At 40.1% G+C, this 26347-nt stretch overlaps 1 protein-coding gene across 1 annotated transcript; it reads right to left on the bottom strand.

The window, feature by feature from the left end:
* Nucleotides 1-6501: 6501 nt before the first annotated feature.
* apcdd1l (adenomatosis polyposis coli down-regulated 1-like) lies at nucleotides 6502-24973 on the bottom strand. Its single transcript, XM_004547609.3, has 4 exons — nucleotides 24441-24973; nucleotides 14997-15180; nucleotides 14306-14825; nucleotides 6502-7898 (listed from the first exon to the last, which is right to left on the bottom strand). Exons 1-4 carry the CDS (start codon nucleotides 24517-24519, stop codon nucleotides 7134-7136), a joined length of 1548 nt encoding a protein of 515 aa, XP_004547666.1. The 5' UTR covers nucleotides 24520-24973; the 3' UTR covers nucleotides 6502-7133.
* Nucleotides 24974-26347: the final 1374 nt, after the last annotated feature.

The following is a 26347-nucleotide window of genomic DNA, read 5'->3' as shown; positions in this document are numbered from 1 at the left end:
TAAACAACTATTGCACACAGAAGGCAATGTCTTTTTTTCATCCATCCACCCATCCATCCATCCATCCCTCCCTCCCACCTCCAATTTTGGGACAGCTGTCACTTTTAATTGTTCCATTTCTAACTACAAAACTAGAATTTATACTGAATTTGCATAACCACCTCATTTACTTTACTCTAAAGGGACTCTAAGGGAACCTATGGACTGAACTATCTATATGTAAATAATTGTGAGTGAAGCTGTGAAAACTAGCTCCACCTTGATGGAGTAAAATGCAGCTTGCACACACTGAACTAGTACATTAAAGAGTTGCACTGAAACACACTTGAGATATTGTGTTTTACTTAATATTTAAGTTTAAACTACTTTGCATGTGATAGCTGTAGGTCTATTATTGGTTACTTAAAGATGGCTTTTAAGCTGGTAAAATTATATATTAAACTGCCTAAAAGTATGAAGGGCAGTTAAATAGTCCCAACAATACATTTTTCATACTCATTAAGAGATCATTAAGATAGCATATACAACACTCTCTGGTGCCAGTATTCCTGAAGAATCAATATTTTTGAGCCTTAAAGTACATTTTTCTGGGAAAACTCCAGTATTCCTCTTGAAGTACAGGACATTTTTCAAACTACAACACTCCTCACACAACTTACTAGTGTACACTTTTACTCATAGCTTATTTTTCTGCTTATGCATATATAATATAACACATATTATACATACACTGTTACTTAAATGGGATTTTGAACAGGAGACTTTGTATAAGTTAAAAGCCGAAAAGTCTTCCACCACTGTTTTATTGATAGATGAAGAATTCATTTTATGAAAGTAAAAAAAAGAAAATTACGTGCTGGAATGAGGTGCTGGATCTGTTCAGAGGTTGGTTAAGTATATGAGCATGAGGTCATGACAAAAAAGGAGCCCGCTCTGTGTTTGGCATGAGATCAAGCAGGAAAAGTGCAGTCGCTGCCCCATGTTACAGCACTGTGGGCAGAGACACAAAGCCTTGTTGTGCAGTAGGACACGTTTCTCAATAGAAACCCATTTGTTTCAACTGAGCCAGCCAACTTATGGCTGATGATATCTTTTATGAAACAGCTGCAGCTCATATTCTTATAGAAATAATGGGATTTTCTTAACAGACCCTGAAATTTGAATGAGTGAGCGAGGTTGGAAGTCGTCCATACTACTGCAGTGATGTCATCTCAATTACGTGTGTATATCTGTGTGTGCGTGTGTGTGTGTTCATTTTTATGGGAAAGCAGGAGATGGGAGAAAAAAAACATACCTCTCCTGTATTTCTAATGAATCTCTGTCCAAAAGCAGCACTGTGTCTTTCTTTTACCAGAACATTTGTCAGACTAAACCACCAAACTGTTTGTGGTCTGGAAACTTGGTTTAGCCGAAAGGAAACTCCTTAGGGTTTGTTTTGTTTTGTTTCTTCTTTTTTTTAATTTTTTTTTTTTTTACAGTCTATAGGAACATTCTTAAAATCGTATTCCAAGGTCAGCTCGTCAGAAAAAAGTCTAACAGCAAAGTAAAGAAATTTATTTCTTAAATAAAAGCTAAAACATTGCATGTGCTATGTTGCAGAAGTCCATGGGAACGCAGCTAAACTGCACAGGTGGTAAATTGGCTACTTTTTCTTGACTGTTACACTGGGCCCTAATTAAGAGGCTCATTGTTACATTTTGTTGGTGACTGACAGATTTTTGGACATCTTTTCTAGTCTGGAAAATGTCAAGTGAAGGAATTTTGGCCAGTTTTCTTATGCATGACCACTGTGTCCCTTAATACTTGTGTTTCTTTCACTTGGTTGCCTTTTAGAAAATTAAGCAATACAATTTTTTTTGGTATGAACTGAATAGTTTGACAGTTTGATAAATAGTCTATGTGTATTCAGTTTCTTGTGAGAGCCAAATAAAAGAAACAGGTTGCCTAACTTAGTTTCTTTTCAGTTACAAGCAAATAATCTGTATAATGCTGTTCCCTATTTTTATTCGTTTTGCTAAGCTAAGCTAAACTACTTAGTCAACTGTTCTGAAAGTAAATATGTGTACATTTAACTTTTCACGTGTTTTTTCCTTTTGGATTTTGACAATTAATAAATGTGCATTATTTAGGAGACTATTTGCTAGATCTGTTACAGTAAATTTAGATTTGATAAACAAAATAAAGATAGCCTTGCCCAAGTTTTGCAAATTAAACAAATGAAGTATCCTTATTCTGTAGTGAGTTTTTCTGTCAATAGAAAAGAGGCAACCTAAAGGAGTCGAGAAATAAAGCTGCTATAGAAGTGCCAAAAACTCCAGGTCCTAAAATAGCATGTGAGATTGGTTCTAAAAACAAACCAGTCCCCACTGACTCTTGCTTTAAAATATCCAGCCCAACCCCCGTACATCTTAATGTCTGACTTTGCAGAAGAAATGCTACATATTTATAGCCTAATAAAATAAGCCTCTTTAGCTTTACTTCATGTAGTAGTCCATATTATCTGAATGCAGCAGATGTCTACAGTATCTGGGCAAGAAAGGCAAGTCCTGCTTGCCCAGTGCTCAGATAAAACCAAAAGGAAAGCAGACTCTCTCCTTACATTTCGGAGAGTATTTTATGTCATAACCACCTCTCAATGCCTGTCTGCAACATCCTTTAAATGACTTTCATCCTCTACCTACAGATGGCTGTTGTTTCAGGAAGGAAGCTTAACCTCGCTTGACTCTGATTCCACTTAAATCTGCAATTGTAGCACATTAGCAAGGCCTTAATGACGGAGATGGGATGTCTGCTCCCAGCATGTCTGGTTTAATAAAACTGACAGGTGCTGAACAGGTGCAGGCAAAACCATAACTTTAGGATAAATATTACTAAGAATTTACTTGTTTGGCTCAGTGTAGTTGTTTTGCCAATGCATCACCTTCATATTTTAATCCACCTGTAGATATAAACAGCTCGCCATGTCACATAGTGCTCAAACCTTTTAATTTAGCTGTTCCATGCAAAAGGCATGGTTGCTGGTAGCCCCGGTTTATTTTTATTTACATTTTGTTTTGTGGTTCCAAATTAGACTCTTGTTAAATATCACTGTGCACTGTCGATGCACTTTGCTAACCAAGTTGACTCGGTAGAATAGGTATCATTCTTTTGCACTATACTCCAGGAATATAAATTACTTAATTAATTAAAAGATGACTGTTTTTCTGAGTGTTTTCAGTGTTTTTCTCTACCTAAACAGCCAGTCTCTTTGTTTCCTCTGTGATAGGCATACAGACATTTTCCCTATGCAATACTCTAGAAGAAAACATTCTTTATAAACTAATTCTAAAAATCCAAAAATATCTGCTGAGGTAAAATTTATAAACACTGATAATTCTAGGTAGTGACTAAGAGGGTTCTTAGTCTTCTTCTAACTAACTGAGCTGGCTCTGTTTCTTATCTTTTCCTCAATCATTGCATTTAATAATCTGCTGGGCCTGATTACTAACAGGCTGGCCTTGCATGTCTTTCTGCCTTCACTGCATGGTGCACTAACAAAAACCACAAACAGACCCCAGGCCAGCCATCAAAAGCAAGCAAAAACCGACATTGATGTGTGTGGTTACTCCTAGATTCACTAAAAGTTTGATTTGTCTAGGTTCAAAATTGTTTTAATGAAAGATTCTGCATGTTATTGTGCAGATAAATGCCACTCATTTACTTCCAGTTTTTTCTTTCAGTCAGTTTTTGGGTCTTTTTTTGTGATGGCTCTGGGAGGTTACAGACCTATATTCTCCATTCAAGCCTGAAGGATGACCTCATGGGACTAGCAGCTGCCATCATCGTCCTTGCAGGAGTTAATAAGAACAGTATGCAGTCTCTGGAAAAAAAGACCGTCTTCTTTCTTTCTTTCTTTCTTTCTTTCTTTCTTTCTTTCTTTCTTTCTTTCTTTCTTTCTTTCTTTCTTTCTTTCTTTCTTTCTTTCTTTCATAAATTCCAGGAGATAACCACGTTGGCTTCATTTTTTTCATAAATACCCCTTTAATGTACTTAACAACAGTTCCCAGTTTTAAAGCTGGATCACAGCAGAAAGCCTGTGCTGAAGAACGAGCTGAAGCTGAGTAATACTTTCTATAATGTTTGGTGCTCATTTCTTATTATACAGACTGACAGATATTGTGTAAAAGGGTGTAGTGGATCACCAAAACCACATGATGCATTCATGCGTAGCTGATTGGCTGTTATGTTATATTTAAAGCGCTTAAGGGTTAGCAATGCTGATGCTGTGCAAGACTTCTATACTGGCTCTAATGGCTGACTCTTGTAAAGTAGCCTTTATTTATCTCTACGCAGCCCTTGCTTTATTTTCAGCTTCATTTATTGGTTTACGCTTGTGTTTATTTGTGCTTATCTTTGTTTTGTGTTTTTAGTGCTTTATGGAGTGCATGACTTAGCCTTCCTCTTTGATACTGCCTAGTATGTTGGTCTGTTTTATACTTACTTGTATGTGGGAAAGTTCAGTGAAGATATTGACCCTCTAAAAAAGCTTTACAAATGCACCAAATAAAAGATGGTCACAATGCTTGGCTTTCTGTTGAACAAAGTAGATAAACTAGCAGTTAGAAAATCTTACTTCCAAAAACTCAAAGAATAGTTAACATTAGATTAGGTGGCCAAAAGCACAATGTTCCTCTGTGCCAGTGTGTTGATGGGTAACCCTTTGCCCTTGCTAACAAGTTCATCCCCTTGATATGTTGTTTTCACCCGATCTGGCAATTTAGGGGTGGTACAGGCTGCTTTATTTTCTAATAACCTTATTAGCGAGGAATCTTGCACAACGTAAGTCCCAGATATGCCTAATTCTTCCTCGCCACTATCACTGTTATGCAGGTGTTGATAGACCTGTGTACATGTGCAGAGTATTCAAGTGTTCAGTAGATAAAGGTCCAGACACTGGTGATGAGTTTGGATGATATTCTGCACTATGCTGAGCTGAGGTGCTTGAAGTCATTAGACACAGTTGTCAGGGTTTTACAAATGGACGACATCTCCAGCGCTTCACTGACTTCAGTCACAACACTGAATATCTGGAGCTATATATAAAAAATATTCCTCTGCTGTCTCCTGCTGTTGCTCCTCTTGGCTCATTTAATGTCAAAGCGGCTGAAAAATCTGTTTTCTTGGCTGAAGGCTGTGCATCCAATCTGATATCCTTCTGTGTTTGCAGTAGTTTGACCTGCACTGGAATGTTTGTGGAGTAATGTGTGAGCCATATGACTATCAAACGCTCACCCACTTTGTGGGCTTTGAATCAGACCACAGTATGAACACCAGAGAACAAATTCAGTTAATCCTTGCCTGAATTTTCTGATAAAACAACAGCTTGGGAATGCTGCAAGTAAACTTTTATTTTTTACATGCGCCAGTTCATCCATCGTATACTTTGGTCCATGCTAACATATTTTAACAACTTTTGGACAGATTGCGAGTCTTCAGATTTGTCCCCTGAGGATAGAAACCTACTTACACTGATTTTAACATTACATAGCACTACCATAAGGTTTGTATTTTAGACTTGCATACCTATCTCAACAAATGTCGAATGGACAAGCATGAAATCTGCAACAGACTTTCTCCAGTACAGGACTCTAAACTGACTGTACTGTTTGCTTGAAGTAAAAGCTACACTTATTCCTGATCTCAGAGGTTCGGCAGCAAGTCTACTTAGGTGTGGCAGATGGTCCCTGAGCCTGGTTGCATTGGTAGGTGTCCATTCTCTATGTAACAAGTCATTCAGTGCTTTCTGTAAGTGCCAAGTTGAGTCGCCTGCTCCACATTCACAGGTTGATATCTGCCTACCCAGTAAATCATGTGGCCCATGTACTGAAGGCTCATGTCCTTTCTCAGGCGGTCTGATTTGAGTCTACCCACCAGCCATTTGCTGCATGCCATTTCCCTTTAGTCTGCTCTTTCTGTCAAACAAAGTCTTAAAACACTGAGGTCTAGGCTGCTCTATGCAAATAAACACTGTCCAGCCAAAAATAGCTGTTGTTGATCTAAAACGAAGACAGATTCAGCGAATGCATGCCTCATTTTTCTGCCTCAAATGTCGTCAGAAACACATTTCTTGTAATACTACCTAAATTTAAGTTAAAATTTTATCCAGTTAGGTGCAGCACAGTGGGCGAACAAAGAAGGAGCACAAATCTCAGTTATCTGTGGTCACTGTCAGTGTTGGGAAGCTGTCTGATATCTTACATACAAAAACACCTCTCTCTGGACACGTTCCACGAGTTTTTTCCACACTGCTCCATTGTCCTTGCTCTTTGGGGATTCTTGGATTTCTTTCTCTAATATTATGAGGTCTTTACCTTGCAATATCAAGTACCTTTAGATGACTATTTCTGTAATGTAGAAATGTAATATAAATCAAGTTTAGTTAAAATAAACTGAATTTATAGAGCACCCCACATAACTTTTGTCTTGATGATATGAACGATGAAAAGGAATCTCACAAAAATATTATGATAAGCAACTTTTAATAGACATGGAAATATTAAATGACAAAACTAACTAAAATATTAGACAAAAAAAAGATTTTTATAAAAAAGCACAGTATAAATGGATAAAATAAATATTAATTTCATTAATTTGTTTAGACTGGCTGTTGATAGAAAAAAGACTAATACACTAAAACTTGACCAGTGATGGTAACTGTTCTTACCAATATGCTGATAAAATATTATTTACAAAGTGCATTAGTTGTACTGCATCTTGGTGAAAAGTAACTGAAATAGCCCTGGCTTGCATATTAATGAAGACCCACATTTGAAATCAGTTTGCGACTTGAGAGCATCATTTTGATTATCATACAAAGGTATCATGTTTCAAAAGAATATATGAAGTTTTACATACTGAAACGATGGCATTTGTATATATTGGTGGCTTTTATACAGATTTGTTAGAAAAAGGAGATGAAGTGAGTCATTTAGGTTAACCTACAGACAGCATATATCTTCTAAATGTCTTTCTTGCCTATTTCACATGTGGTCATGAACATGTCATCATGTGGAAGGAAAATGAAAAACAGCTGCCAGGAAAAAATGTCCATCACTGGCTTCAGCTGTTTAACAGGTTTGATTTGCGAACAATGTCTAGTAAACACAGAGCCAGCCGCAAAGCACAGATCCAAACACCAGCAGGACCAGCTGTGGAAGCCTCTCTGTCCCACTGGCTGCTAACTGTACTTGCTTGCTGTTAAAACCTGAGCGGGCGGCCTGTGTGCTTCCCCCACTGCAAAGTACCATGGGAGCCTGAAAGGAAGTGGGTCGCCTCAGCGGTCGGTCAGGACTGGACCCGTCAGTTGGCCTCTCGCCGATAAACAGCAGTGGGTGTTTCCTGTGATCCAGCTCTATCTTGAAGAGCTCGTACTCTTTATGGGGCAGCTTGATACCCAACACGGTGCATCCGTCTGTGGGGGTCAAGTCCTGCTCTACTCCGACCTCCCATCCTCTAGCACGACCACACTTCCCTGGCTTTGTACTGTTTAGCAATTTGGCTGTGGGCTCCCCCATAGCTGTGGCTCTGACCTGGGTTACCTTGAAGACAAACTCAGAGGCTCCTGAGATTTTGGGGGAGGGGTTTCCCTGAGCATAGTGGCCTGAGGCTCTCAGGGTGAAAGTGGGCTGAGAGCAGGCAGAGTCAGAATAGTGCCGGTAGATGCCCTCCCAGGCGTGCTGGTGGGGATTAAAGGTGAAGTCTCGGGTAAGAAAGAGGACATTGGGACGGGTTTCACAGCGCTGGCTAACCCATCGGCCTCCAAGAGACAGATAGGTTGCAGGGCTGCGGGGCAACACAGGGGGGCGCTGGTCTGAGGAGCGGTACACCAGAGCACATACAGGGCAGGGGTGGATGTGATGCTGCAAGAAAAAAGGATGTTAGATGTTGACCCCAAGCATTTTTTTAATAGATGCTGTCCGTTTCTCGTTTTAGAATTACTGGCTTTGATATTTAATCCTCTTTAATTAGGCTTGAAGTTATGCTTCATGAAGGATGGGGCAAGTTTGAGTGACAAATGGTGAAAGGGTGCTGGTTTAAAATGCAAATGTGTCTCCCTCCCTGCTTTCCTAATATTCATCGTGCTACTGAATAAAGCTGAAAAGCTCTGAAAAACAATTAAACAGCAACAACGAAAATGTAGGTGCTGTTATAGGCATTAGCCAACCTCTGTGTTGTCGGTGGAACATTTTCATTTCAGCTACCTGCCAAATATCGTGGCTTCCTTTGTGGTTCGAACACCCCATCCAACACTGAGAGCCGCAATGCTTTGCAGGCATGAAAACAATCTGTTTTACATTTTTTCTCAGTAAATGACTGATAAATTTTCTGTTGATTGACTAATGGTCTCACTGACTAATCTTTTCCCCTAGAGAGCTTTGCTTCAAGACTAAATTGAGCAGATTTTCCAGACTAAAAAAATGTTTTTTGGCCTGGAAGAAACTATTTTTTATAAATGTATAATATGGTCTAAACCCAAACTGCCTAGATGTTTGAAAAAAACAACAACAACAGTTTGTCAGCCTGTAACGTGTTGATCTATCTTAATTAACAGGCTGCGTCAGATTTTTTTGAATTATTATTTGGAAAAGGATTTTATCCTTTAATTATAAAGCCGAGTAGAATAACGGATAAATCAGAAACACTAATTGATCATATTTTCATTAATAGCTTGGAGAGTAATATTATGAGTGGCCTCATCATAAACGATATAAGTGATCATTTACCAGTCTTTTGTACTTTTGATTTAAATATGAAAAGAAAGGAAGAAGTTGGTTTCGTGAGTCATAGAAGGTTAAGAAACAACGAGGCAATTAACAAGTTTAGACAAGATCTCATGGAAGTGGACTGGAAGGAAGTTTATGTTAATGAGGTCAACGTTGCATATGGAGCATTTTTAAACACTTACTTGGCCTCGTATGATAAATATTGTCTATTGGTATCATTTAAGTATAGGAAAAAGAATAAGAATTTGAAACCTTGGATAACTAAGGGTCTTGCTTATAAAAATAAGTTGGTATTAATATTGAGGAAAGCCAAGAAAGACTATTATATGAAACTTTTTCAGGAAAACAAGAATAATATTAAGTGCATTTGGAATATTTTTAAAGAAGTATTGGGTAACAAGAACACACCCTCAGATCGGCCTATTTATTTCATTAAGAATAATCAAGTTGTCGATGACTGAACAAATTCAATTCTTTTTTTGTAAATGTTGGACCTACTTTAGCAAATTTAATTAGAAAAAATGACGACCCAGAATATGAGGAAGTCTGGAAAGGAGAAAGTAGAGTGGTTAATTCTATATTCTTAGCTGATATTACCATAAAAGAAAATAGCAATTGTAGAAAACTTTAAAAATAAAAAATCTTTTTTACCTCCAGAACAGCAGTGGGAAACTACGTTATCATTTGTTCCTCATCACAGAGGAACCATTTCGAAACTCTATGATGCTATTCTGTCTTTTAGTAACCACTCTAATGTTAAGCTTAAGTGTACATGGGAAGGAGAACTGGGAATTCGTATACATGAAGAGTCTTGGGAACAGGCTATAGCAAGGGTACGATCTTCCACCTCCTGTGCTCGTCTTGGACTTATTCAATTTAAGGTCATACACAGGGTGCATTTCTCTAAGTCTAGACTTTCTGAATTGTATCCAGAAGTGGAAAATAAATGTGATAAATGCCATGGTTCTCCTTGTCACCTTAGCCACATGTTTTTTCTGTGTCCTGAGCTACAAGGTTTCTGGACAGGGTATTTTGCTATTATGTCAACTGTTCTTGGGGTAACTCTTCATCCTTGTCCTCTGATTGCTGTATTTGGGATTCCTGTTCGCTCACTTACACTTGATTCCACACAAAAGGATATTATAGCCTTCACATCCCTATTAGCGAGACGTCTAATATTGTTGCATTGGAAGTCTGTTAAGTATCCTACTATTTCCCGGTGGATTAAAGGTGTCATGTTTTTTTTAAAACTTGAAAAAACTAAATATACGTTGCCAAATTTTTTCACAAGTGGCAACCCTTTATCTCTTATTTTGCTAGTCTAGAGGTATTGCCTGTTTAAATCTACTTTTGTTACTGTTATATTCCTCTAATATGTTTGATGGTTGTGTTGATCTGTGTGGGACTGGGGGGGGGCATTGTGTTTTTATATATATATATGTTTTTTTTCATATATATATATATATATATATATATATATATATATATATATATATATATATATATATATAACCAATAACCTGCCTCAGTACTACATGGAAGCTCCTGTCAGGCATCATATCGGCTAAGATGAACAGGCACATGGGTCAATACATGAGCGGGACACAGAAAGGAATTGGCAAGAATACCAGAGGCGCAAAACACCAGCTACTGGTAGACAGAACAATCAGCCGAGACTGCAAGACCAGACTGACCAACCTGTGCACTGCCTGGATTGATTACAAGAAGGCCTATGACTCAATGCCCCACAGCTGGATACTGGAATGCCTAGAATTGTACAAGATCAATGGGACCCTAAGAGCCTTCATCAGGAACTCAATGGGGATGTGGCGTACAACACTAGAGGCCAACTCCAAGCCCATAGCACAAGTTACCATCAAGTGCGGGATCTACCAAGGAGATGCTCTGTCCCCACTGCTGTTCTGCATAGGCCTGAACCCCATCAGTGAGATCATTAACAAGACTGGCTACGGATACCGACTACGGAACGGAGCAGTTGTCAGCCACCTCCTGTACATGGATGACATCAAGCTGTATGCCAAGAGTGAACGAGACATCGATTCACTGATCCACACTACCAGGCTATACAGCAATGACATTGGAATGTCGTTCGGACTGGAGAAGTGTAGTCGGATGGTAACAAAGAGAGGGAAGGTAGTCAGAACTGAGGGGATTGAACTACCAGAAGGCAACATTGCAGACATAGAGGACAGTTACAAGTACCTGGGGATCCCGCAGGCAAATGGGAACCATGAAGAGGCCGCTAGAAAGGCTGCAACCACCAAGTACCTGCAGAGGGTCAGGCAAGTCCTGAGGAGTCAGCTGAATGGTAAGAACAAGATCCGGGCCATCAACACATACGCCCTGCCCGTGATCAGGTACCCTGCTGGGGTAATAGGCTGGCCAAAGGAGGAGGTAGAAGCCACTGACATAAAGACAAGAAAGCTCCTGACCATGCATGGAGGGTTTCACCCCAAGTCCAGCACCCTGAGGCTGTACGCTAAGCGGAAGGAAGGGGGCCGGGGACTGGTGAGTGTCAGCACCACAGTCCAGGATGAGACAAGGAACATCCAAGAATACATTGGGAAGATGGCCCCAACTGACCGAGTGCTCAGTGAATACCTCAGGCAGCAGAAACCCAAGAAAGAGGAGGGAGACGAGGAACCATCATGGAAGGACAGGCCCCTGCACGGTATGTACCACCGGCAGATAGAGGAGGTGGCTGATATCCAGAAATCCTACCAGTGGCTGGACAAAGCTGGACTGAAAGACAGCACAGAGGCACTAATCATGGCAGCACAAGAACAAGCTCTGAGTACAAGATCCATAGAGGCTGGGGTCTATCACACCAGGCAAGACCCCAGGTGCAGGCTGTGTAAAGATGCCCCAGAGACAATCCAGCACATAACAGCAGGGTGCAAGATGCTAGCAGGCAAGGCATACATGGAACGCCATAACCAAGTGGCCGGCATAGTGTACAGGAACATCTGTGCCGAGTATAACCTGGAAGTCCCGAGGTCAAAATGGGAGATGCCCCCAAGGGTGGTGGAGAATGACCGAGCTAAGATCCTGTGGGACTTCCAGATACAGACGGACAAAATGGTGGTGGCTAACCAACCGGACATAGTGGTGGTAGACAAACAGAAGAAGATGGCCGTAGTGATCGATGTAGCGGTTCCGAATGACAGCAATATCAGGAAGAAGGAACACGAGAAGCTGGAGAAATACCAAGGGCTCAGAGAAGAGCTCGAGAGGATGTGGAGGGTGAAGGTAACGGTGGTCCCCGTGGTAATCGGAGCACTAGGTGCGGTGACTCCCAAGCTAGGCGAGTGGCTCCAGCAGATCCCAGGAACAACATCGGAGATCTCTGTCCTGGGAACAGCTAAGATACTGCGCAGGACCCTCAAGCTCCCAGGCCTCTGGTAGAGGACCCGAGCTTGAAGGATAAACCGCCCGCAGGGGCGTGCTGGGTGTTTTTTATATATATATATATATATATATATATATATATATATATATATATATATATATATATATATATATATATATATATATGTTTATTTACTTAGGAAAATGAAGAAAGGTTGATTGTATTTCGGTAACTGCAAGTACTGTTGTTTTCTTTTTTCAATAAAAATATTTTCAAAAAAATAATAAAAAATCTACTGACTGTGATGGTATAGACATGGTTATAATTAAAAAGACTTTAGACTGTATAAGTATTAAAGTATAGTGTAGTATAAGAGATATTTTAAATCTCTTGTTACAATCAGGAGTATTTCCTGATCGAATGAAAGTGGCAAAAGTGATACCCTTATATAAATCAAGAGATAAGCATAGTTTTAACACAGTTTTCAAAAGTGCTTGAAAAACTTTTTGCGCAAAGACTTGATAGTTTTATTGAAAAAAATCAACTAATAAATGAAAATCAATTTGGATTTCTTAAAAATAGATCATTGGCATTAGCATTGTTGACTTTCATTGACGATATTTCATCTGCAACCCATAATAATAAATGCACAGTTGGGGTATTCGTTAATTTAAAAAAAAGCTTTTGACACATTACAACATTCTTTTTTGATTTCTTAATTGTATAATTATGGTGTGAGAGGAGTGGCATTGAATTGGTTAACGAGTTATTTAGAAAATAGGTCGCAATATGTACATTATCTCGGCAATACCTCTGAAAGATTAAAGATTGTATGTGGCGTTCCTCAAGGTTCTATTTTGGGACCTAAACGTTTTAATTTATATATTAATGATATCTGTGACGTATCAAAAAGGTTAAATTTTATTCTATTTGCAGATGACACAAATTTTTATTGCTCTGGAGAGAATTTGAAAGATTTGGTTGAAATTATGATTTCTGAGATGTTAAGATTTAAAAAATGGTTTGATGTAAATAAATTATCTTTGAATCTGACAAAAAACGAAATTCATGATATTTGGCAATCGTGTAAAGGAGGAAGAAGTCATTATGTCCATTAATGGAGAATTGATTGAAAGAGTTACTGATTTTCGCTTTTTGGGTGTAATAGTACATGAAAATTTGACGTGGAAATCACATATTGAATATATTAGAAAGAAGATGGTTAAAAACATTTATATTTTGGGAAATGTAAGAGATTTATTAGACTACAAAACAATGCGCATTTTATATTTTTCATTGTTTTTCTCGTACTTTAGTTACTGTGTCGAAGTTTGGGGGAATACATATGAGAATACTATAAAACCTCTAAACTTATTACAGAAGAAAGTGATACAAATGATTCATAATGTTAAATATAGAGAACATACAAATAAATTATTTATAAAATCGAAATTATTAAAATTAGGAGATTTAGTGAAACTACGGACACTATTAATTATGTTTAAGGCTAAAAATAATTTTGCCTTTTAAGTTACAAAGAGTATTTTTAATGTGTTTGGGGGCAGAAGACAGCAGAAGGAAATTTTATTTTAAGCATCAGCTAGCTAGGACTACACAAAGATTAATGAGTCCAACGGTTAGGGGTATACGACTGTGGAACTCTCTTCATTATAATTTAAAGAATTGTATAAATTTTCATTGTTTTAAAAAGTGTTACATGTCTAAAACGATAACTCAATATGAAGAATGTGAATGAAATTGGAGTTAATTGACAAAGGATCCATTTTTTTTTTTTGCCTCATTTATTTTATTTACTTATCATTTCTCCTTGTTACTATGTGGAGTGGTATGTTCTGATTGTAAATTTGTTGTTTGGTTTGATTTAGGACCGGAGATAAATGTTAATGTTAGTTTGTTCCTTAATTTTTGGTGCCCACTTGCAATATAAGTTGGATTGTAGATAGGGGGCAGGGTTTAACAAGAATATTTTCTTCTTCCTGCTCCTTTTCACACATGGTTGCAGTGCTTTACTGATAGAAAGTGTGGTTGGTTTGTCTGAAAGAACTAACTGTGGAAACTGTTGTACCAAGTGTGAAATAAATAAATAAATGAAATGAAATGAACAGAAACTGCTTTCAGTGCTTATTGATAAAAAATCACCGTACTGTCTTACCATGGCATTCTGCAGTGGTTGCTGGTACCCAGTAGGTTTGTACTGAGTTCTTTGTGTCCAGTCAGTGTGGATATCCCCCAAGAACAGCTCCTGGACCTTCCTTCCATGGCTGTGGTATTGCGTTTCTACTCGTACTAAACCCATCTCCATCATGGAGAAACCCAGTGCTTCCAGACATCCCCTCCCTGCCCGGGTGTTGTATAGCTCGTAGAGCTTCCCTGGCACCACTCGACCCAGGCTGAGACCTACGCATGTTGAAGGGAGCCTGGAGGCCAACCTCTGTTTGGCTGCAAGGCTATGAACCACAATGGCCACTTTGCTGAGGTGATGCTCAGCTTCAGTAGCCCCACGAGTGATCCAAGAGGCCTGGCGCAGACGGATCTTTCCCCTGACTATCAGGGAGTAGCTAGGATCCTCGCAGCTGCTGTCGGTATAGTAGTGCTGCAGGGCCTGGAAGTGACGGTTGGGATGGAAAGTGTAGGAGCGGGTAAGAAACTCTGGACCAGGACGAACTTCGCATCTAAATGCAGAAGGAGAAAAATTATATAGGCAATTGTTTTTATGGATAGCTTTCAAGTTCTTAAGTATGACAGAGATGACTCTGAAGTATTGAATTATTTGGGACAGGTCTTGATTTGGCTTTTGTTTTTAAGATGGGGGGTCATTATCATTGCTCTATATGAATTTGTACCTTATTGATACCCAAGTACCATCCAGTTGTGGTGGTATATCTGCTGTGATTCTCACTCTGTCCTGTATGTTATGGTACTGACAGTGGGGCTCCCACTGGAGGCTCTCACTGAAGTTGGAGGAGGATGCAAATGGACCTGTTGGCACCTCCCAAAGTTTTGTCCCTGTTCCTACCACCAACAGAGCTGGAAAGAAAAATCAAAACAGTGTGTCAGTTATCCCATCTGATCAACACAAATGCTTCGCTCCATGGCATGGGAAGACTCTCAGCCTCCGTCATTAGAAAATAAATGGAAATGCTAAGAGCCTATTGGTTATATTCACATTTCAAACAAGCTAGATTCACTGCAGTTCAGTCCAAACTCTTTTGGGATTGTACTTTTGTTGAATTTTCTATGTAATGAGGAGAAAGACTGCTATTTATCCATACATGGCTGTAAAACAGGACCTTTGTATCAGTGCTAAAATTTTGGCTTGTCACTTCAATCAGCCTGCAGCTGCAACATACAGGCTTTTAGTTTGCTTTGAGACAGGAGGTGTGAGTGGAAGTGTTTGTGTGGGAGTGTGTAGTCTTTGTACTGTATATATAGTTATATTTTGTTTTTCTCAAAAAATTGCAATAATGCAAACGGGTGGGTCAGCAACAGCAGCAGGCCAACTGAGCCAAACACATCTGCTGATAATATGATTTTAAGAAAAACACTCATGATGATTAATGTTCTTGTTCTTGAGTTTTCCCAAACACTGACAGCTAATCCAAAGGAACGCCGTATTCACTCTATAGCATTTTATTGATCTGACATTTGCACATCTGCAGTGTGTCTGCCATTAATCTTAACTGCAATTTCACCTCAATGCGTGTGTTGACAACAAGGTCGAGTGCTCTGGTGTGGTTTCCAACCAGACCAAAGCGATAGGATTTTCTGATTGCACCCTCATGGTTGCAACATGAGGAAGCCCTCTGGGGTCTGTCTGGGCAATGTGCGTACTTTTGCGTGTGTCAAAGTTATGGCTTCAGCTTTAAATCCCCCCAAAAGAAATGTCAAAAAGCAAAGCTACATGTGTTCTCGCAGATGCCTCCATCTTCTGTTGCATTCATTTTCATTTGTTGACTTGAAATATCCTCATTAGGCTTTTACCATTTCATGTAACCTTTACACAATGAACTTGTGAAAGTGTGTTGGTAGGGGAATATTGTCACATGTGGACAGAATGACTGTGTTTTTGCTTAGAGTGTGGTATCAGCCTTCTATCTAATGCTGTCATTTTCTGGGCACATTCCTCAGAGATTTTGGTTCATATTGACATGATAGCATCGCACAGTTGCCACAGACATGTCAGCTGGTCATCCATAATGTCAATCGCCTCTTCCACCACATCCCAAAGGAGCTCTATTGGCTTGAGACTCTGCACTGTGATGTTCAGCAAACCAGTTTGTGATGGCCTTAACTTTGTGACACTGTGTGTGTGATTTCTGCTGGAAGTAGCCATTAGAATGGTGTGCTCTGGTCATGAAGGGACAGATATGGTCTGTAACAATGCTCAGGTAGGCTGTAGCATTTAATCAATTGGTGCCAAGAGGCCCAAGGTGTGAGGAGAAAACAGTCCCCGCGCCATGACACCAGTACCACCAGTTTATAATGCTAATATAAAGCAGGAAAGATCCATCGTTTCATGTTATATGCCAAGATCAGATCCTGCCTTCCAAATGTCCCAGCGGAAGTCAAAACTCATCACACCAGGCAGCATTTTTCCAGTCTTCAATTTGAGTGAGCCTGTGTGAATTGCAGCTCCAGTTTTCTGTTCTTAGCTGACTGGTGTAGCCCACCTGCTTCAGAGTTTGACATGTTGTATGTTCAGAGATGCTTCTCTGTAAAACGTGGTTGTAGCCTGTAGTTATTTGAGTTACTTTTGACTTTCTGTCTGCATGGAGGAGTCTGGCCATTCTGCTTTGACCTTTGACTCCTACAAGATATTTTCGCACAGAGAACCTCCGCTCACTGGATATTTTCTCTTTTTTGGATCATTCTCTGTGAACGTTAGAGATAGCTCCAACTATTCAAAATCACTTTTCTTCCCCTTTCTGTTGCTCAGTTCTAACTTCAACAGGATGTCCAGACCATGTCTGCATGCCAAAATGTCTTGAGTTGCTGCCATGTGATTAACTGTTTAGATATTTGTGTTAACGAGCTGCTGTTCCTGATGAAGCGGCCAATGAGTGTATATGACTGCTAGCTAGTGGCGCATTCTAGAATATGTTAGAAATTTTGATTTACCAGTCAGGAATTTTTTGTGAGACACCCCCTCAAGTTGGAAATGGCAATATTAGTGGGAACAGATCAACATACCCTGATTTAGCTATCCAAGATGGCAGCACTGAATGTAAACAGTAAAACTGTAAAACTGCTACATGCAGATCAGGCTCTATCCACGAAAGTGCTTTTTAAGTGCTACAGTCTTTTGCTGAAAACATTAGAAATTGTTGCACTTTTGCTTTAAGTTTCTTTTTAAGTATTCCGCCTAGTTTTTCCTCCCTTTCCTTTTTACTTGCTCTATTATTCCTTTTACTCCCATAACTGTCACATTCTCCCTTTACTACTTTTAGTAAGCTTACACCACATTTTTCAGGGAGAAGATCACCTGTCGAGGCTACATTTGAGTTTGGAGTAAGTTGTGCAAGTTTCAGCTATGAGGACCCACAGACCACTCGGTTTTCCCATGGCTCAGCAAATGAAGCTCAAGGACTTTTGAACGGAAAGTGTGTGATGTTGATTTTCCTTTAAAAGGCTCCAAGATGGAGGCTGACGGATCTGCATTTATTAACCTTGTTAGTGTCAAATGGAGGATATTTTTTGTTCCCTTTGCTCTTGGAATGCTTCCCACACACACTGACCACAGCCGCAGACATGTGTGCTGCTCAGTCGTTTCCCAACGTCCTTCCAGCTGATGCTCACACACATAAACAAACACACAACCGTAAAGTCTGACCTGTACATCCATCGACCACAAAGCCAGACTCAAACTCAAAGCAAATTTTTCCTCCTTTCAGCAGTCTGTCGGTATGTTGATAAGATTAATTCTTCTTTTTGCTGTCACAGGCAATGAAACATGTTTGCAATTTCCCCTATGTGGTGATGTGTTTGTTTATGCTCCCTGTCACTGCAGCTGGTGAAGAAACCCGGTCAGTCAGTCCCAGCTGGGCTCCTTTGGGAGAACCCGGAGCAGAAATACTAATCAGGATTAATTAATTTCCACGGCTCCTTACAAGTCATCCAATTGGTCTGTTTTGTGTTATCTGTCCATGCAACATGTTGCCTAAGTGGTTACTCGCATAGAGCACAATGAATGGACACAGAGACAAGAGTTCCAGTCTGTGATGTGGAGTCATTTGGACTGGTATATTGGACTTTCTGTTCTTGCCAAAGCATTTCTATAGAGTGTTTCTTGAGGTCACTTGTCATTCAGTCCCTTTCCCTCTCTTGGATCTCCTTCCAGTTGGGCATATGGTTGCATTTACTAAAAGAGTGCTCATAAAAGCAGAGCTTAGTAAAACAAAATTGCTCATCGTGGGGTTTTAAGTATTCTTCTACAAAAGAGCCCTATTCCAACCACAAGTGAGGTGATGGTGTAATACATATGATAATATCCAATCCCAGTCTCCATTTGGAGGAGATGGGGGACTATTTTACTTGATTCACTTCCTACACAGGCAGTCACATTGCATTAGTTTTACCCTGCAATGGTTCCTACTGATTTATTTTTCCACAGCGGGCCCTAAAACTTCCCACTCATATGGCCTGTCACAGCATAGTGGTCAGTGCATCTTTTAAAACAGATTTCATTACATATACCAGTAAAACTTTATGTAAGACTGAGACTTGAAAGTTACATTTAAGCTTAAAGATGGATTTGATGCTTGTGGAAGTAGCTGAATTTATTAAATACTTTTTAAAAGGTAGAAATTATCTTTACAGAACGTGTAATAGCATTTAGAGTAATGTACAGTGACCATGCGCTAAAGAACTAGATTTACCAGCATTAAGGTATTCATAATAGTATGCTTTCTATAATCTTCAACAATTTTACACTACTGTGTTGATCAGAATATTTAATAATTGTATACTTCTTGGATGACATTAGACTGTTATTTTAGTGTTTCTTTTTCTAATCTCATTAAACAGTTAATTACTTTGAAATATAACTCCAGGTCCTCACCTTAACCCCCCAAATCAGCCTCTTCTCTTTCTTTAACCGCGACAAAAATCTTCTTTGTCACATTTTTTACAGAAATGCTGCAGGAACATTATAATTCCTAAAGCCAAAGTCTAGTTTCCTCAAAGACATCAGAATTTACAGTATTCAACAATATCCAGAAAGAATATGTTACTGACTACATACAATGTGGGTTTCATGCAGCCTTATGACTTGATAGAAAAATACTAATAAGCATTAAAGAGAAATCACTTATCAGAAAAGTAAGCTTACAGGTTTCTACATTCAGCGACTCACTGTTTCTGCATTTTTATTTACATTCATCCATTTTCTTCCGCTCATCTTATGGGAAGGCAAAAAGGCAGCATGCTGCAGTGGTTAGCACTGTTGGCTCATAGGAAAAAGGTCCTGAGTTCAGCTCCACCATCTGACCCCTCTCTTTGCAGGGTGTTCTGGGTTCTGTCTGGGTAGTCTGGTTTCCTCCCACAGTCCAAAGAAATATAATTAGTGGGATTAGGTTAACTGATGATTCTAAAGTGCCCATAGGTTTCAGTAGGTGTCTGTCTCTCTGTGCTAGTCCCTGCCTCTTGCCCTATAATGGCTGGGATAGCATCCAGAATCCTTATTGTGTTCATAATTATTTTAAAGCCAAGACCAGGAGAAAAGTTCTTCTGTAGGGGACGTTTGCTGCTCTATGCTAATTTCTTATATTAATCTTCACATTCTGGAGTGTCAAAAAAAACAACAGGTCGTTTTGTTTTATTATCCAATAGATGAATCCAACAATTGCCTTCAAAGCTGTTCCCTTATTGAGAAGAATGTGACAAATTCTGGAATGACAGGATTAAAGCCACCTTCCTACTCTACCCCTTGATGCACTCCGGCTCTTTTAATTGCCATCAAGCCTTACAAAACACTGCTGAATCCACAAGCAAAAATCATTCCTCTAAATCGTGTAGATTTACAATTCTTCCACCAGAGGTCAGTGCCGCAGCCTGTGAGCTGCGTGTGGTCTGGACGGTCAGTCTGTCATCCCCACTAACACTGGCGTTCGCCTCATCTGACTGATGACCAGCCAAAGTAATCTACCTGTCTTTGAGCTCATATATTCCTTCAGTTCCCCCCTACACACGCACATACGTACACTTTCACAAAAAACACACTGCACACATTGATGCACAGTAGACTGCAGAAGGGTTACCATTTATATGAGACCTCCGGGTTGCCCTCTGTTTGTTTGTTTGCATTTGTGATTACGGTCTGGCAGCGTTCGCTCTCCTCTCTCACGTCTCGTCCACAGAGCCACGTTAAAAATAAGGCTTTATGTACGTCTTTATTTGGAGCTATCCTGTAAAAACAAGAACCAGATCCTGGCACTTTTAATTCAGGGCTTGCGGGGAATCAAGTGCATGACGTTGAAGTTGACCGCACAGCTGGTCCATCACGGAGAGAGATGTCTGTGTCTTCTTCACAGCTACTTCTGAAAATATTTAACAGAGAATCACTAAAGCTGCCAAAATGGAGGCAGCCTAGGTGAGGGAAAAATATCCAAATAATGTGTTGACATGAAGGCAGTGTTGGACCAATCCCCCCAGTATTTTAAATAAATCTTCCAACTTCTTCTTCTTCTTCTTCTTCTTCTTCTTTTAACTACATCCTTACCCTCTTTCTGTGCTCTGATCACTCTTTGTGCTGTGGATCAAACTCCCTAAACTGTCCCTGAAGTGCCTGTGCCCTCCTGGCCCTCCTTCCTCTCCGCCTGATTACTTTTCTCTCCCCCTGATGAAAAAGCCATGATATTTACGCCTCATTTGTCCTGGATGGATTTCAGATTTCTCCTTTCTTTCATCTGTCTTTGTTTATTTTCTTCTCTTTCTCCGTGTGTCTGTCAATGGTTTATGAAGTGAACGAAGTTCATGACAGTAAGGGGTGGAGTTTGGAGGGGTGAGGCATCTTCGTGCTCCAGAATGACAAGATTAGTGAGGTGCATGTGTGCACGTTCTCTCAAAAGCAACATTAAATGCTACAGAAGCTCATCATTCCACATATTTAGGTGACTGCTGCACATTATTCACAGTTCACAGCTGCTTTTTCAGGCTTCCTGACTCACTCAGCTGCCATCCAGATTTTGGATAGGTGTTAATAGCCAATGATTCCTAAGCGTTTTGGCTTGCAGCACCTGATAATGAAGGGGTGTGTGCTGGCTGCACAATGTTTTGCAGGATATCCACATATAGTGCACAATGCGCAGTGAAGATTGATATTCCTGCTTGTGGTTTTATTTTTTCTCACGGCTCCTCTTCTAATCTAAATAATTGAATTAATCTAGACGATGCAACCACCTGCATAATAACTTTTTACTCTTAAAAGATCCACTATTTCAACAGATTTTCACTGTTCAGCAGAAACAATAATTTTATTTATCTTATCCAAAAAGGTAAGAGTACGCAAACATGGGGTGTAAATATTTCAATACAACAGGCCGCACAACAGTTGTTCTACTTTTTTCTTTTAAAAAAGTGCTCTTTTTTTTTTTTTTTACTATTTACTATTTACTGTTTGTTTTAAACCATAAAGGATTTATTGTCTTCTGGTTCTACACCAGTGAATGACTATTGATACTCATATATCCCTCCATATAATGCTTTGAGGACTTTATTCAATACTCCGTTCTGCTGAATACAGATAGAAGATGTTGGTGCCCAGTGCCTGTTGCTAAAAACACAGAATACACATTAAACATCTTCTGCGTTACCTGGACCTGCAGTTCTCATTTGGTAGAAGCTAACCCTTCAGCCAAACCTCCTGTTCCCTCGATGAGCTAACACATTTATTATAAAGCAGCCTAAGTTATCATTATCCCTTCAGCACATTTATGCTGTGTGATTCTGGGCTGTCTAAGAAAAAATTTAAAGGCGTGAGAGAGGACTCTCATGCAGGCTGACACAAACCTTGATTTGGCAACTAAAAATAATCTATGACAATACTTCTGAACGCATGCTGATGGTATGGTATGCTTTTCTAAACTTAGTCCTTTCTTTATTGATTTAGATTCTGACAGTTTTATTGACACACGTTAAGCTTGATCAACTTGGTACACAGTCAATGCCCTCATTGTTAAGGCACTAGCATTCAAAACTGTAATTACTGAATTTATAATTATAGTCTTTACGGCATAGATAATGTACTGCTGCCCTGCTCTGTCTCCGCACAACAGCATGCAAAGTAGATTTTTCTCAGCCAGGGCTGTTTTGCAGGAATATCCCTTTCCTTTCCTTCCACCCTTGTCACTAAAGTCAGACGAAGGTCAGGCTGATTTAGAGGTTTTCCTAAGAACATGAGGTCCAGTGTGTTATTCTAACCCTGGGTCCCCGTTTCTTCTTTTGGCTTTAACCCCAGCATCTCATCGCAGCCTTCCAGGCCAGGAGTATCCTTCTGTCCCCAGGGCAGCACAAGGACAACTACTGTTGTCTTTTCATCACAGTGTAAGCTGCTTAATCCAACGGCCTCGTTTATTTAGACAAGGGATCAACAGGGGTTTGCCCAATGGATGCTGCTGCCAGTTCCACTGTGGTTAGCAAACTCTGGCTCCTATTCACAAAGCAACAACTCACACACACACACACACACACACACACACACATAATGTCGTACTGCGTAAAACAGCTGTCTCCTCAAGCCAACACATCCACTTACTCTTCAACGATGTTTTTCAAAAGTCTCTGAAAGCCAGCAGCACATTGAAGCCCAACGCTGGATTTTGAGCTGTCTGACAACGAGGAGGATTCTTTGTTATACGAGCACCTTCATTCATTGTGGTCTTTTTTTTTTGGTGGACAGCCAAGGTACTTAAGATTTAGATAGTGGACAGGGAAGTTGATGGTCCGTTGATGTTTTTGGAACTGAAATTTTAATTCTTTCATCTTAATTCAAAAGCCTGGCTTGAGATGGTTCTGGAGATCTGGTTGGTGGCTGTTTCATGTACTTGGAGAGAGGTGGAACCTGCTACAGCCAAGATGTAGCTTAAACAAAAATGATTAGGGGTTGGATCAGACATTTTATTATCCAGTTCAAGCTGGATGTGTGCTGAAGGAGTTTTTTAAATCCAGTTATACTTGGTCACCTTTCCTTTTACACGTTCAAAGGTGGAGAAAATCTCCCAACAAAGTGTGGGTAAATGACAAGTTTTTCAAAAGATTAACTTTTAGAACTGAGCTGTTACTTAGTATAGGAAAGGAGCACAAATCTGAAATAATAAAACATCTGCCAAAAGTTATAAATACATAATCCAAACAAATTCCTCTTTAAAGCTTCTCTAAGCGGCTTTCTGCACAGTTTGAACTGTCCTGTGTGGAGCTGACGACTCAACCTTGCCAGTCTCCCACTGACAAACTTGAGTGGGGAAGAAGCGAAAAGCTCAAAGATACCAGTCTACTACTGAAGCATTGAGCAGGAGATGGTTCTGAAGGGAGGGGAAAGTAAGGCTGGCACCAGACAGATGTCTCCTCCTGTCTGCCTCCAGCCACCCATCACCCTAACCAGCCCTGATGGCCAAAATGCTTTGCTTCCATGATCGAGGCCAAGCGGACAGATCATCAGCTCGGCACAGCAGCTTGAGGTAGGGTCAGTAATGGCTGTCTGCTGTTATTCTAACCATTAACATAATGGCAACATTAGTTCCAGGGCCACGCTTCTCTGCTCCTAGGGAGCCATTGTTTAAAGGCACCAGCTTGAGCCCCTTTTTGAAGACTCCTCCAGTGGCCACAAACGCTTTGAAGACGCTCACAGGGGGAGATGGGGAACACAGACGGGCTATTCATAAGTCTAACATCAGCATAATTTGTGTTTAATTTTTCAAAGTGGTGATCCACATGTTGAGCTTTCATTTGAATTGTGACAAATAGCATAATGACTTCCTTATAATTATGAAGATGTCAGCTTTAATCTCTGTTTTTTTTGTCTGACCATGTGTTCGTTCTCCAATCTAAAGTTCTAGCTCTAGTTCTTACAAGAGTAAGCATTTACTGTCTCTTATTCTTTTCCTAGTGAAACATTTGATTACAAGGGGGTATCTGTAGCTCCGGATTACCTGCTGAAGTGTAAAATGTAAATTTTACATGACTCGTGGTCTTTGTGAGTTTAAGCCTACTGTAAAATAACATTTCTCTTCAACATTTTTCAAGAATCAAAATCTACACCAATTAACTACGCCGAAGTCAGTGCTTGAACTCACCTTGCCACAGAAACCAGACACCCCTCAACAGGTGACTGAATCGTCCGCTTGACATGTTTCCTGCTCCCGCGCCCTTCATTCACACACTGTGTTCAGAATATAAACTGTGATCCGTGGGAAATCCAAAACACAGAGATGGCTCCTGTCAACAAGAAACAATCATGCAGGATACCAACATGACAAGAGCTCATGAATGAAGTTCCCAGTAATCCCACAGACAAAACTCTAATTTCCACTTCAGCCAAAAAGGTGTTTTTTGTTTAAAAAAACAAACAAACAAGTAAAAAAACTCTTCTTTTCTTTTAGCTCCAATTCTTGGCTTCCATGGTCTGATAAAAAAGGTCCTCTGTTAAGGTCATCCGTTCATGAACCTCTGCACACTGGTGGTTTCCTTGAGCTGACGCGGGGTGAGAATAAACTCTCTCTCAATCATACACCGTTGTCTCACTCCAGTGCAGCACTGTGAATCTGTTCCACTCAAAGCATGTGCAGTGAGGGTGTGTGTGTGTGAGCAGGAGGATTGTATGTGTGTGCACTCCTGTCTGGCTCTTATAGTTTTGAGCTGAGAGGAGGGAGTAAAGAGAGAGAGAGGGATGGAAGAAGGGAGGGCAGATATAGGGAAAGTTTCAGCGTGTGTGTGTTTGTGTGTGTGGAGGAGGGGGATTGAGCTTCAAGCTTCCTTGAGCGAAGACTCTGAGAAGCTTTCAGAGCAAGGTGCAAAAGGGCAGGGATGAAAAGAAGTTACTGCTACGGTCACAATCCCACAGCACGACTCGGTTAAACAACAGCATAAAAATGAATGTATAGGTTCAGGCAAGGAACTGCAATCTCAGTATGTGACATTAGGGAGAAAAAAAAGTCAGTTTGTGTGGGTCAGTACTGTCACCTGCTAGTATTTATTCATTAAAGCTGTGGTGAAGCTGAGACTGAGGTATACCTAGTACACATTTTTTGATTCGGTCTAGATTAATTTCTGCTTTATGCCTTGTTAGCAGTGAAGAGCAAAGCATTACTGCGCCTCTCCATTTATAACTCCAACCAAACTTGAGCCACTTCCCCAAAAATCTTCCTAAAATTTTTGGTCTAAATTTAAAAAAGAAAAAAATATGTGTGTGAACAATGATTGGAGGGACAGCGTGAGTTTGCATTGGAATTAATATATAAAAAAGATGTGTGTAAATAGCTCAGTTACTACTCCAAAGACTTTACTGTAGACAGTTTTTATTGGATTTAAGTTCTCCCAAAGAAATAGTCCCAATGAAAACTGTTGACAGTGAGGTTTGTGGCATATTGGGAGTAATGGAAACACAATTTCTGGGAAGAGATGCTGCTGCTGCTGAATGTTTTAGCATAAATTTGTTAATGCTGTGTTTGTGATACAAACTCACAAAGTTTTTAACATAAAATCAAAACAATCTACTGGTCAAACTCCCGTGGGTGCATTTCTTTCAGTTTGGGTGCACTGACCCTTTAAGCTGAGGGGAAAAAAAAGGCACAAATACATGTCAGCAGCAGCTGCGCACACACACGCGGTTTGCACAAACCTGCAGCACACATCATTAAAAAAGGCACATGCATAGACAGACGCTCCAGTCACACTGATTCAGAGGCTCTGCGTATACATGTGGTCTGATGGAGATGTTGACAGTGTTGACCACTGCAGAGGTAAAGAAAGGTTTCAAAGTGCCTGCCAAGTGAGAGTTGGCAACACATCTGCGATGGGTGGGCTGACCGGAGCCCTGGCACGCAGACAGGGCAGCATACACTCCCGACCTACCATTACACACATATGCAGTCAACGGCCAATGCAATTGGGTGAAGCAATTTTACCACCGGTGTAGTGTTTTATATGGCAGATTTGTAATGCATCATCCTGCTTATATTAAGTTTTCTGTGCCAATTGTCAG

Source organism: Maylandia zebra, linkage group LG5 (genome assembly GCF_041146795.1).
Source record: "Maylandia zebra isolate NMK-2024a linkage group LG5, Mzebra_GT3a, whole genome shotgun sequence".
NCBI lineage: Eukaryota > Metazoa > Chordata > Actinopteri > Cichliformes > Cichlidae > Maylandia > Maylandia zebra.
Note: the sequence above shows the minus strand (reverse complement) of the source record. Positions and strands in the feature narration are given on the sequence as shown.